Below are 13275 nucleotides of genomic sequence, written 5' to 3' on the forward strand. Positions count from 1 at the left end.
CGCTCTGGCTTTTCATGTTGTTCTGTGTTTGTTTTGTTTTTATTTCTGTTTTGTTACTTGAGAGACTCTTGGAAACAGCCTGTATTTGAGCCAGCTGCAATCTCCAGAGGCTGTTTGAATGCTCTTTTCTAGCTAGCAGAGCAGTGCCCTCTGGTGCACAAGCACAGCAGTGGCCTGGTCCTCAGCTGAACTGAAAGATATAAATAGAGAAGAAAAATTAAAAGTTCACATTTGACATTGTTACTGCATGCTACCTAATTCCCACGAATGGGTTGCAAGGTTGGACAGTTCTGATGGGAGTGTTTGCCTAAGGGGAACTGAAGATTCAGCTGTCTGGATCCAACCCAAAAGATGGATTTTTAGTTTGTTTTTTCTCCTTGCTTCTCTTCCAGACTTAAGATTCTGGCTAACGAAGACTAATTCAGGCACAGTTCACCCTGGCCACTTAGGGTAAGATCCATAAAGAGATTTACTTTTAGGCATGATGCGCTGTTGCCTAGTGGATCTGACAGCTAGGCAGCTAAGTGTTCCCATTTATTATACAGTAAACTTAACTAGACCAACAAATGCCAATACACTAAGCAAAAAGTTGCTTATGTTAGCCAGAAGGAAGTGCTAAGCAACAGCCGTATCTTCAGGCTCCTCTTCCCTAACACATAGGCACAGGCATCTTATTATAGGCTGCAGGGATTATCTAACTGCTTAGGAGTCACAGGCAGCCTCTCAAGATGCCCATGCCACCCCAATGATGAATTTTAAGCCCACGAATATGTTAGTGGAGCTGAGTTTGGAAACCAGGTTTGAAATTCCATCTTTCAGGCAAGAGCTGTAACCGCAACACCATCAAGTTATGCTCATGTGCCCTTTCTTTGGTTCCACCAATATGTAATTATTCCATGGAAAGTGGGAAAGCGCCAAAGGGAAGACTTGAGAGACTTCTCTTCCAGAACATTCAAAACCTAGTAGCTGGACATTCATGGGATATAAGAGACCAAGGTCCAAATCTGCTGAAGGAATTGACAAAACAAAGGTTGTTCAGAGCACCGATTTTGACAGGGAAGAGGAACAGCGGATTATCACTGTTATGCTGCGGTGCCCATGTCTGCCCCTGAAACTCCAGAGTTCACTGAAACCATGGCAGGGAAGTTCAGACGCTACTGAAGATTTCTATCCCCCCAACCACGTTTGGAGGGCTGCTCCTAGCCCTGGGTTATCAGGGCTTTTTACCTTTTTCTTGATTCCTTTTTCTCCTGCTGTAGGTCTGTGTTGAGAACGCTCACAAGGTAAGGAACTACAGGCTTGGTATGCTAGAGGGAGGGGGCCTGGGATACAAGCAAAGTACTTAAATATCTGGACACTGCTACTGCACTACTAAATAAAAGATCTGTTAGCTCAAATAAAATCAAACAAAAAAAAAAGAGAGAGAGAGACCAAGGAAATTTATTTACTTTTTATCTATGAACAGTATGACATATAATTATAGACAAGTTTTGATACACAGGAAAACCCTTTTGTCAACCATTTTTTTGCTAAATGAAACAGCACAATAATCTTTACACATTCATATTTTGTTTTTTCTCTTTTTTTCTTTACAATACACAGCTTTCTTGGGTTGAAGCAAACTGCAGGACATATTGAGTACTGGTATATTACAGCTACTTACATCATTTAAGAACAGCAAATGGAGAAAAATAAGTTATTTAAATATTGATTTCATATACAGAAAGTGCAACTTTGTTAGTTGTTACATAACTTGCTTGTCAGTTTTGATTCCCCAGAGGGTGTCAGTTAAAGATAAAAGTATCTTGGACCAAAGTATTATTTATTCTAAAAATAATACAGTACAACTGCACAGCTGTGACTTGGTGAATCGACCACTATTGCTGCTCTTAGAGATGATGACCTATTTGAGTAATGCAATATTTAATGCTTCTGATCATGCTCCCAGTTTGCATTCAAAGCCAGGCTCATAAAAGAGCACAGGAAACTAAGGATGTCATTGCTGTCTGGGTAGTAATAGAGGATTATCGATAGAAGTTTACAGTTATAATGGCATTCAGTAATATTTGGGGCTTGCTGCTTCTATTGTTAAATAGCTACTTGAGTTACAATGGTGCAATGGATAGATACTTAACATCATTAGCCTGAGCAGAGCAGAGCAGATTCCAGCAGCAGGTTTTTTTGTGCTTCCCAAGAATCAGCAAGCAAACTTCTGCTTAGCACGCTGAACTTTGCGAGGAAATGGTAAGAGATTGTTATGGCTCATCTACTGCACCGCCCCACCTGCTCAGGGAACGCCACAGGTCACTGCAACCACAGCCGGGAAGCTCAAATACTGAGAAGCTTAAGGCTTTTTTAGATTAAAATATGAACTAAAATTGTAATTCAAATAAGACCACAGAGCACAGTCTTTAAAAACAAAACAAAACAAAACAAAACACAAAGCAATTCTTAAAATTCACAACTCTCAAACTGCTCACACTAGTCCTGATGGGTGTGATTTGGTTTCCCTGGTCTACAGAATCATTTAAAAGACACAGACATTACAAAGACTGTTTGGCACACAGGTTCAGCTCATTCCCGTAGTTCTCCTGATCTTGAGAGAGGGAAAAGCAATTAATACAGGAGAACTTTATTATGTGACTTGCCTTCTCTGCAACAAGAGGAAATTGTTTTCCTCTTTTTTTTTACTTAGCCAACTTGGACTTTTCCCTTGCCCCAGGGAGGCTGCCATCTACTTATTTTTACTAATTTCTGGTCCTGGCCAGCCATCCCAGGAAGTCTCACTGCTCCTTCCACCTCCTGCTTACTGACTTTTCATGTAGGCCTCAGAGCAAAACAGTAGACAAATCATTATGATAAAAAGCACAAACTAAAAAAATATATATATTTTTTAGATTTTCACCAGCTGTGCAAAATGCCTTTGCCATATGTTTCCTAACGCTGTCATAGTAAAACATATCAGTTACCCACACACTGAGAAGCACATTATAGAAAAAGATTCAGAGGAGCTTTGCTTGAGAACAATTTCAAGTTACATGAGTGAATTAGTTAACTTCACGTGATGGTGTGCTTACTTATGCAGACAGAATACACAGCTGATGCTAAAAGTAGTAGAGGGTGGTGAAATCTGAAACTAGGAAAGTAAACCTAACACCTATCAATTCCATCAGGAGCCAAATTAATTATTAACTGCACTACGACATGTAGGTCATCTGACTCTCAACATGATGAAGTGAGGACCATTTAGAAAAGAAATTACACAGTAAGCACAATTTTTCACTCATTGGTCACAGAGCACCTTATCAGGACAAGTGTCATTAGCTCCATTTAAGGGTGGGATTAACTGAGGCACCAAGTAGTGAGGTGACTTGCCCAGTTTTGCACACAGTAAGCTGGTGGCAGAATTGCTATTGGAAATGGGCACACTTCCTGTCCCAAGTCTCTTTATTTATCTCAGTTTACCTGATAAGGTAAAGCTTACTCTGTCTTCCATGGAGCATTTGCACTACAAGAAGCTAAAGGACACACTGTGTATAGACCCCAAAGAAAAAGCTAGTTACATGCTGTTCATGATAATCTGTATTTGGTATATAAAATGTGTACCCATATAGAAAAATAAAATCTGTCATTAGCCACATATGTGAATGGAACGTTTCACATGTATTTAGGCAGAAAAATAGTATTACATCATGGAAAGATGGCTCACAACATATGCCAGAACAATACTCTCTTCCAGTGAGAGGAAACATTAACACTCAGTCATGAGGGATATCAACTGTTGTAAAATCACAGTGTAATTCATATATATGGTTTTTTTTTTTTTGTGTGTCCATGCAATGGAATTACTGGATCTGATGATTTCTCTGGGACACAGTTGGCTGTTTCAATGCATTTTATCTCCCACAAGCGAATTTTCATTTGCAGAAACCCACTGTTTGGAATCGATATGGTCAGGATACCAAGTCAAAGCTGCAGCATAATGATTGACAATATAACACAGTACACAGAATATGATTAAAATGAAAAGCAGTTACATATATACAAGGCAGTATATCTTGGAACAGTTTAGTAACAACAGTAAATGCAGACCGTAGTGAACAAGAAAAGCCTGAAAACCAAAACCTAGCATAACCCTGCATTTGTAAAAGCATCTCTACAACACGGCAGATGTTATGATGAGGCAACTTATAGAAGCTACTTCAGCTGAAAATCACCCAAAGCGCAACTTGAGGGTGACAGGTTAAAGCAAGGCTTGGGAAACATGAATACAAGTAAGTGAACACTAGATAACTGCTTACGAGCTTATTTTAAGGCAAATAAAAAGCTGATTGCTAGAAAGCAGTTATAAAAATGATCTCAGTTCTGTACAAATAAAAAAGAAGCTTTCTGACTCTCCTCAGGTCAGCTGCAGTGGAGTGACAGAAATGGACCATACTGTAAACTAATTCCAGTCCATTAACTTTGGCCTAGCTAAAGGCTTTGTGCCATATTGGGACCTATACCAAGCAACAGTGAAGATGACCAGAGGGGTATGCATTTAGCTGTAGATTGCTAAAATAAACAGAAGGCATTTGCTAAACAGCTTCTACTGGAAGTTGCACCTTGGCTTGTACGTGGTCTTTAGGACTGACTCTAGGTACCTGGAACCTTGACGTACAGAAGGCCTCCAATCTAAGGAGCTCTCCATAAAAACAGGGCCTCTAATTAGTATCACTTTGACAAACCTGTGGAAAATGTGTGAGGATCCCTTAATTTCGTGGAGCTGTCTGGTCTCAGCCCATCCCTGTGCACTTTATGAAACACAAATACTTTCCAGGGGAGTGACGGGGGAGGGAAGTACCACATCTGTGTTACCTGGTGGTTGCTTCTCTTCTCCTTCAGCTGCCAAAGACAGCAACAGAAACATCTCATATCCTTTGAAGAAGATACCTGCCTGTCCTTGGGAGCCACTTCCTTGATCCCTTTAGCTATGTGAAGTAATTAGGGCAATACTGGTGCAGGAAGAAGCAGTGGGTTATCGACCGGGCAACGCCACATTATGCAGCATGTTAAATTGCCTCTGGATCAAGAGGTTTGAAGAGTCTTGCTGCTGCCAGAAGCTTGCTTATGTGCCTCTCCTCTGTGATGCCAGCTTCTTGAAGGCAAGTTTGTGACAGAGAAGGCACTTTGCTCAGCGTGTTGAATCCTGCTTCTGTGAGTGGGCTGGAATACATAGGTAGACCAATGGAAATCAGCCAGTCAGATACAGATGTGATAAGTCCTGGGGATACAGGTTTTCGGCAAATTTCAGTGAGCCCTCCGCTTGGGATCTGGATAGAAAGAAAAAAAGAAAGCAACCCTTAGCCTTAAACTTAACTGCTTGATTCATTTCCAGTCGTCTTCTTGTTTTCCTTCCAAACTGGTAGAATTTGATAGAGGATGTTTCAGCTTCTCACATCACATTGTCACTAGGGAGACTGCTCTGTGGGTTTAAAGGCTTAGATAACTTTGGGGGTGGTCTTTCGCAGCAGGAGCAACGGCATCAATTTTGGCAATGGAGATGCAGTGGGCAGTATCCTGTTGTTTGGGCAACTGTCATGTACCATTTTCAAGTAACATGCATGCACTGCTGATTTCCTACAGATTTCTTCTAAGCGTCAATAGAGAACTGCCACTGGTTTCAGAGAGTCAGCCACAAACTCACGATCTGTAAAAACAAGCCCTGCTGTGGATGCTAACCTGCACTTGTTCTGCAGACATAACAAATTAATGTTTTCGTCTTCCAGCATTTCATAATTGCTAAATTTTAGCTGAGCATGGATCTAACTTCAGGCTCACTCTCTCTTACAAAGTCAAGCACAGAAAACTGACCATCTGGCCAGCCTTCTAATTGCTGTCGTTGGTTGGAACACAAGAAATCTGTGAGACTCCCATGATATGCGATACTTTTCCTTTCTGATTTATTTGCTGTTATCAGAATCACATATTCATCCACGCTAACAGTTTGCACTTAATTGTACTCTTGGGACAATTCTTCACTGCACAGAGCATTGTCTTCTTCAGCTAAGTGTGTTCTTGAGAGACTAAACTGACTTTTCTGTTGCATCAGGAGAAACTGTGGACTTATTTTATTCCCACAGGTTGCTGTCTAAAAGAAAGTGTGCAAAGTGAAAGAAAGGGCCAATAGAAAAGCAGTTCACGGAGAAGACAGCAAGGGCTAAACACGAGAATAGTGTGCCTACAGAACGTTTTCATTAATACCTCAACATGAGACAGTCAGAAATACCCAGTGACGAGGCTTTCCAGGCTGATCCATTTCAGTTATCACTAAAGTAACAGAATATCAATTTTGCCTACTTCTATCTCGCAAAGACCGAGTCCTCTTACAGAAAGCCATGAGAGCTTTTGATGGCTTCTACTGCCTGCTTTTGCTATGGAGAAGGGAGGAGTGGAGAATAGTATGGGTTTGAGAAACGAACACGGGATGTAAAACCTTTTAGATTTCTACAGTGAACTTCATAATACAAGCCATCCTCAACCAGCACCTCTCTGCTGCAGGTGTTTGCAGTCTCCTTGGACATTCCAGGGATTCAATGGAGAGAGATGGCTATCAGGTCTTCTTTCCATTACTAACTGTCCACCTTTGGGACAGGGGAAGAGACCTATGCTCCTGTAGTGCCCCTACCTATTCCGTACTTCCCATGTTAATGCAGGGGGCATTTTTGTACCTAGGATGTTGCAGGTATCTCCCTTTACCAGTAGTCAGTCCTTTTTAAAAGTCTGCCTGTAATCAGGAAACAGGTGCTTATGGAAATACTCACTGCCATGCGATGCTGCTTCCTCAGCTGCTTTACCCGGATTTGGTCCATGTTTGTGGCAACATCCTTTTCAGGCTGGTCTAAGTCTTCAGAGTACCTCTGTACCAAAGCCTCGGGAATGCCACAGCGACCATGCTGTATGTTCCCAGTCAGCCACGTAGGAGAGAGTGATAGGTGAGAAAAGAAAAATTGCGTCAATACGGATCAACCAACGCAAATGAAAAGAGAAGCGTCAGGTGGGAGCAAACAGGAGTCTTCCTCAAGATTCACGAAAAATAAGTTTACTTAGCTCTAAAGGAAGATGGTAGGGAGGAGCCAAAAAATAGTAAATCACTAATGAGCCTTATAAAAGGTCAGTTCCAGCCTCACTGAAATCAACAATGAAGTTCCTATTAACTTTGACTGAACTGGGGTGTCCCCAAAGGCTTTACTAACCATCAGCATTTCTGGTGAAACTTGACTTCAATAATCTACCGAGTAGTAACCCATTCTGGTAATCAGAAGCCTTACTGGATATTTTAGAAACGTTTGGTTTAGTTAAATGATGTGACCCCTTTTTGCTCCAGTTGTTTTCTGGTTCTTTTGGAGGTTGCATGACAGAGGGAGGAAGACTCTAGCAGTAAGGGCAGGGCTAGGCTTCCTTGACAGTGTCCAGCCCAGTCTCTAATCTTCACTAGAAATGCAAGGAAGCAGTGACAGGGCAGCTTACATCACAAAACTTTTCTTAAGTTCTTATTTATTTTGTTCACATCTTTTTCTGATTTGTTCCTCATCTGGGGACTGATAATCTTTCCTCAACTCATGCTGATCTCTGTCCTTATAGAGTTATATGCGCTTCCTACCAGAAAAGGACATTGATTAACTACTATCTCCTTACTCCTACGTATTATGTCACTGAAGACAGACCACCTATTTTCTGCCTGCATCCCAGTTCTGCTACAAAACTTTCTGAGATTGATTCAGATCACCTATCCCCAGGCATCACCTAAATCCAGAAGACATCTGATTCAATCAGCAGCAAAATACCCTAGGCATCAGAAGTTGTAGGCTTTTACAAGCTTAGTAACATTCCTCTCTGTGGCATGAGATAGACATATCAAATGCCAAAACTTGGCTCACCTTTTGAAAGGGGCCAGAAGCATAACATTCATGCAAGTCTGCTCACGGCTCAGTTCTGCTTCCGAAGGATGCAGAAGATGAGGGTTCAGTAAATAAGATGAGCCTTATTTACTGATAAGGACATTTCTCCAGGGAGATGGGGAAATGCTGTGGTCTGTTCTTCCTCCCGACTGTTTATGCATTTTAGCCAATGACTATTCCATGAAAACTGATGAAGCAGCCCTCAAAGCAGCGACCCAGAATGTGGGACTCCTTCCTTCCCAGAAAGACATCCTCATCACCAGGCTAGCAACTTGGATTTTCCTGGAAGCAGAAAATCTAATCATGACTTCCTTTTCAGCTCTACTTCCACAAACTGGCAGAGAAAGATGCATTTCTCCGCCCAGCACCACCACAGGATTTAGAGGCCTGAAAAGATGAAGGCTCTAAACAGGTCTGCGATCCCCTCCTTCCCAAACACAACTAAGGGTTACTTTAGCAGTAAGGCCTGACAGTAGAGATAACAATAGATACAGAATGTCTAATAATTTACAATTTATCTATGCTGGTTACTTGCAAGAATGATCAGATATAATAAACGAAAGATTAGCCATTGGAACATTAGTGGAATAAAAATGTTGCAGCAGTGCCCTCCTCTTACCTTGTCCGAGTACGGTTCTTCAGTAAGATCAATGTCTTCAGACTGCAGCTTGCTTTCTATTACAGTTTCCAGATCTGTTCCCCTGCTACAAGAGATTTTCCTTGCTGAAGCAGGACCTAGCTTTATCACGTGCTGCTGAACACTAGCAGTCTCTGGGAGCTCAGCCAGCCAGGGTGGCAGTGGGCTAGGAGGGGTACTGGGCTCCTGTTCAGAAGACATCCTATGGACAGATACTCCATGACAATCAATCGGACTGGATGTGCTGCTCTTTTTTACTGGCAAACATGGTGCTTCTAGACTCGAGTGGTTCCCGCCTACAGTCATGGGAGGATGATATAATCCATTAGAAAGGCGTTCTCGGCATTTTTTGGCAGGGACTGGTGGCGGCTGAGAGGGATTTTTTGGTTGCATTCTTGCCTCATTTGTGCCTCTTTGCTCAGCTTCTAGACCTCCTTTGAGGACTGGAGCATAATCAGCCCGTGCAAGGTCCTGACAGTTCTTACTTTGTAGTTCCAGAGATGTCCTTGTTGCCAGATGTGTCACTAAGATAGGCTGAGCTTCACAGTTTTTCAGGGGGAATGGAAGAGGCTTTCCACCTGCAGTCTCCATTACAGAGCAGTCCAGTTCCTTAGCTCTTCCCTTCTGAGAACCAGCAGCTCCTTTACTCTGCTTAGGCATCAAGTCATCTACCATACAGCCACCCCCACAAGACTGAGGCTGCAGGGCAGAGCCAGTTGTCTTTTTTGCTATATCCAGTGAATCCTGAGGAAAAGAGTCTACTTCCTTGCTGGTTTGCTGTAGGTTAGTGTTGGATTCTCCCTGGAGATCATCCAGTGAGTGAGATCTTGGCCACATATCCACTCCCTGGGTGCCATCCAGAGTTTCACAGCTCCGACAGACAGCAACTGGTAAACTTCTGCGGTTCTTCACACCTGTAACAGCTGTAGGTTTAAGAGAGCTCTTCAAAGCACGATGTGTGCAACTCAGCCGGGTTTCTTTTTCCCCTTGCTGTAGAGTTTCTACTGACTTGGTCAGTGGAAGCGTAGGATAATTTGATAGCTGGTTTCTGCTGAAGTCCTTAAAACTATGCTCGCTTGCTGATTTGGAGGGCAGAAGACAGGTCCGTCGAGTTTTGCCTAGAAGCAAATAAATAACAATCCAGCGGTTTTTTTCAAAAGCTCCTCTGTGTATGAATAGTGGATCACTATTAAATGCCTCTGAAACACAATCATTTACTCTTCTTTTTTTCCTGATAACATTACATGCACAAGAAGTCTGTGCCATTTTCAGCACAAGAATTTGTGAGCTTCAGCTTCATTAATGAAGAACTGGTTAATATTACCAAGTAAGGAAAACATTTAAAATAATTATTATTCCCCACCCCCCGCAGTTTGCAAAGCTCTTATCCTAGCCAACTTGATGAATCTTTTTCAACACAGAAATATCCTATGTTACAACGGATGACCTGTATCAGTTATATGAACTGATTTGACTCCATGCGGAAATAAGTCAAAAGATCTACCTTTTTTTCCCCCACTTTTCTAATTAATTCAGGATACAGACAGTTATGTTCATCTCCTAATTAAGTTTAGAAGACAGGCTCAATAACGTTTTTGAAAAAAAGATACTGTCTGTTAATTTTAATTACAACAAAATGTGCCACCAGTGTTATTTCATGTTTTAAATGAGAAGCCATTTGCAACGGGAAATCAGAAAGCAAAAAGGCATTGAGAAGGCTATTGCACCACTCCCTTTATAAAGCTACTTTCAGGGACAAAAGAATTTTATGGAATGAGGTCCTATATTATGAAAGAGAGAAGTGCTTCAAAAAGAAGTTTCACGTATGACTAATTCTAGCATGAGTCTCATATCATAGTGTTTTATTGGACTGGAAGGTCTTAGCGACGTGGTGTTATTGTTTTAGTATAACCATTTAAGAAGAAACCACATGAATCAATATGAATCAGATGTTCTATGTAAGTTTTATTTTTATACTTTCAGATATGCACGGCCACTTTTAAACCGTGAAGTCCATCAAATCTGCTTGGTAGAAAAATCCTCATCAAAGGGACTGAGATCATTGGAGTATCTATGGGTATGAAATACAAGGTCTTTTCTCAAATGCTCCACAATTTTTTTTTTTTTTGAATGAGACAGAAGTAAATTTGTCTCAAAACAGACAACCTGACAGAATGACATCACACCTGAGCAATTTTTTTTTCACGGGTGACAGAGTTACTCTCCCCCCACCCTAGAGCAGGCTTTTTAAAATTATGATCGATAGTAAAAGTAAAGCTTGAAACTTCTTTTTCCAGTGGGAAAAACTGAGGAAGAAAACGGCTAAATGGTATCAAAAGTCAGTAATAATAGTGAATTAACGGCTGTCAAAGGACCGGCTACTTTTAGAAATCTGCAAACTTTTGCTTCATTCATTAGAATTACATTTATTATACGTACTTTTAAGAAATAGATGCTTTCTTTTCATACAACTTGCCTACAGACTTTATTCTGGAAGCTAACGCTTGGTTTTTGAAGAACATACACTGCTTGCTTTGAATATGAATGCTAATGCATATCAAGCGCATATTTCTCTTCAGAATAACCTATCTTCAGATTTCCTACAGCACAAAGAATGAACTTTTTAACCTAAAAGGGAAAAACAGCTTGCTTTCTCTCTTCCTTTTGCTTCCTCCTCTGCTCCTGGAATTTACAAAACACAGAATCCAGAAAACCAGCGAAGAAAATGGAACTGTTACATTTAAAAAGAAATGCAGAAAACATTCCCCTCAAAGGGAATTGGTTACCTTTCCTGCTACACCAGCAAGGTTATTCTATCTAAAATCTGGGTAAGCCTGCACTGTGCAAACTCCTTTCTCAGAAGTCGTAGAGCTCACGGTTAAACTCAAGCTAAATATCACTTTTTTCCCCAAATGCTAATAAGAACAGACATATCACACATTCAGGTTGCTTCCGTGCTAGCTTGAGTTCAGGCAGCTCAAGAGAAGTAGCAGAAAAATGTGTGTGCACCTTTCCATGGAGCTAGGCCTCTGCTTTCTGAAAACACTTAAAACTGCAGTGAGAAGACATGTTTCAGAAACGTCACATTCATTTTTTAGCGCCCCGGGCACAAACGTGACTATGTAAGGCGTATGGAAAGGAGTGTTCTCTTTTGATTGTTCACGTTTGCTAGCACGTGTCTGACTTGTTCACCACACTGTCTGCGGCTTGCTGTCACAGCTTACGTAACAAAATCCATGTACCTTCTCTTGAGTCTGAAACACCGATCAGGGAGTATACAGGCTTTGGTATAGCACACACAGGACCCTCACCACATAAAGAAAAGTTGTGAGAAATGCTACTGTGCAATATTAGCTCTGAGACCATTAGGGTATCTGGTAAACATCATTTCCCTTCTTTAGAAATAGGATGTGTCTGTGGAGAGCCAGTAGCCTGGGAACGGGAAAAGGAAAAAGAAAACATATATATATATATATATATGCAGGAGAAAAGAAAAACTGGGCAAGTGAAAGAAAATCTTTAGTTCACTTCAGCTCTGTTTCACATAGAAAAAGAAATGTACACAAAGGTGAGGGAAAGCTCAAGGCATTTTGTCTATAAAATAAATAATGCCACATGCAATCTTTAAGCTCTCACCTTTTCACTGTTAGAAAAAGTGCTGGGCTAAATACTACTGTTTTGCACAAAAGACAGCGGTTCAGAATGTAATGTCTCTACACGCTTTTAAACTAAGAGCAGTAGCAGTGAGGCCATTGTAATTTCTCTTTTTCTAGCTAATACGGAAGGAGGGATAGGAGTTTCATTATGCTCCTGGGGCACTAAGAAAGGAAGGTAACGTTTCCTGAAAACAAACTTTTAAAATAAAGTTTTAAAGTTGTTTTCATGAAGTGGGGACTGCGCTGTATAAAAATGTAACCTTCCCTGCCTATCTCAGAGAGAAAAAAAAAAAAAAAAAAAGGAAAAAACTACAGGAGCCAGATCGTATAGCAAATGTTTAAAACATTTTTATTGTTGGCATTTTTGGCAATAATTCATTTATATGAAAGCCTGGTATCGTTAAACAGTCTAATGCTTTTGATAGTGCTGCCAACTGCAGTACCATCTCTGATTTAACTATGTGCAGGGGGACTCAAAGTGTCTGGGTGAAAATGGAGATAAGAAAGGCAGAATGCCTGAAAAGTGTGGGTTTTTTTCAGGGTCAGGGCAAGCTACAAGCCTCCTTTACGCTTTTGTTTAAAGTTAAGGTGCAGTATCTGTTACAGAAAGCAACGTCTGCCTCTCATGATATTTCTTGCAATTAGAATACAAAGAACGACCCTTTTGGTGCCCTGTCATCCTCTGCCCCAGAAGGAAGACTTTCCTGGGGAATATGTCCAGAGGTACCAGAACTACAGCAACAAATTTTCAGTGCTTCTCTCAGTATTTTTCTCTACGTGGAAGATCATGCTCAGAGAACCAAACACTCAAATCCAGAGAGTATGAAACGGCCTGTCCAGATTCCAGATTTTAACAACTTCATTTTGACATTGCTTTCTGCGGCTGTATTTCTGGGTGTGTTTCAAGCAGCTATATTGCAACAACAAAGGTGATGGCACAGTAGACAATCCTAGCCTTGTTGGTTTTTTAATAAAAACAAACTGGTAGAAATGCACATTATACCAGGCAACGTGGCCACCTGTTTTGTTACTTCCCCTTCTA

General features: G+C 41.1%; 1 protein-coding gene across 9 annotated transcripts in view; it reads right to left on the bottom strand.

Annotated features, from left to right (window-relative positions):
- Positions 1–1420: 1420 nt before the first annotated feature.
- LOC104151180 (SAM and SH3 domain-containing protein 1) overlaps positions 1421–13275 on the bottom strand; it is a 591062-nt gene continuing 579207 nt past the window's right edge. For all 9 annotated transcript variants that reach the window (XM_068938786.1, XM_068938785.1, XM_068938793.1 and 6 more), the window contains exons 18-20: positions 8560–9695; positions 6804–6935; positions 1421–5312 (exon numbers count right to left, since the gene is read on the bottom strand). In XM_068938786.1, coding sequence (XP_068794887.1) covers positions 5052–5312; positions 6804–6935; positions 8560–9695 — 1529 coding nt within the window. In that variant the 3' untranslated portion in view covers positions 1421–5051. The remainder of the gene's footprint in view (positions 5313–6803; positions 6936–8559; positions 9696–13275) is intronic.

Source organism: Struthio camelus, chromosome 3 (assembly GCF_040807025.1).
Source record: "Struthio camelus isolate bStrCam1 chromosome 3, bStrCam1.hap1, whole genome shotgun sequence".
NCBI classification, from domain to species: domain Eukaryota; kingdom Metazoa; phylum Chordata; class Aves; order Struthioniformes; family Struthionidae; genus Struthio; species Struthio camelus.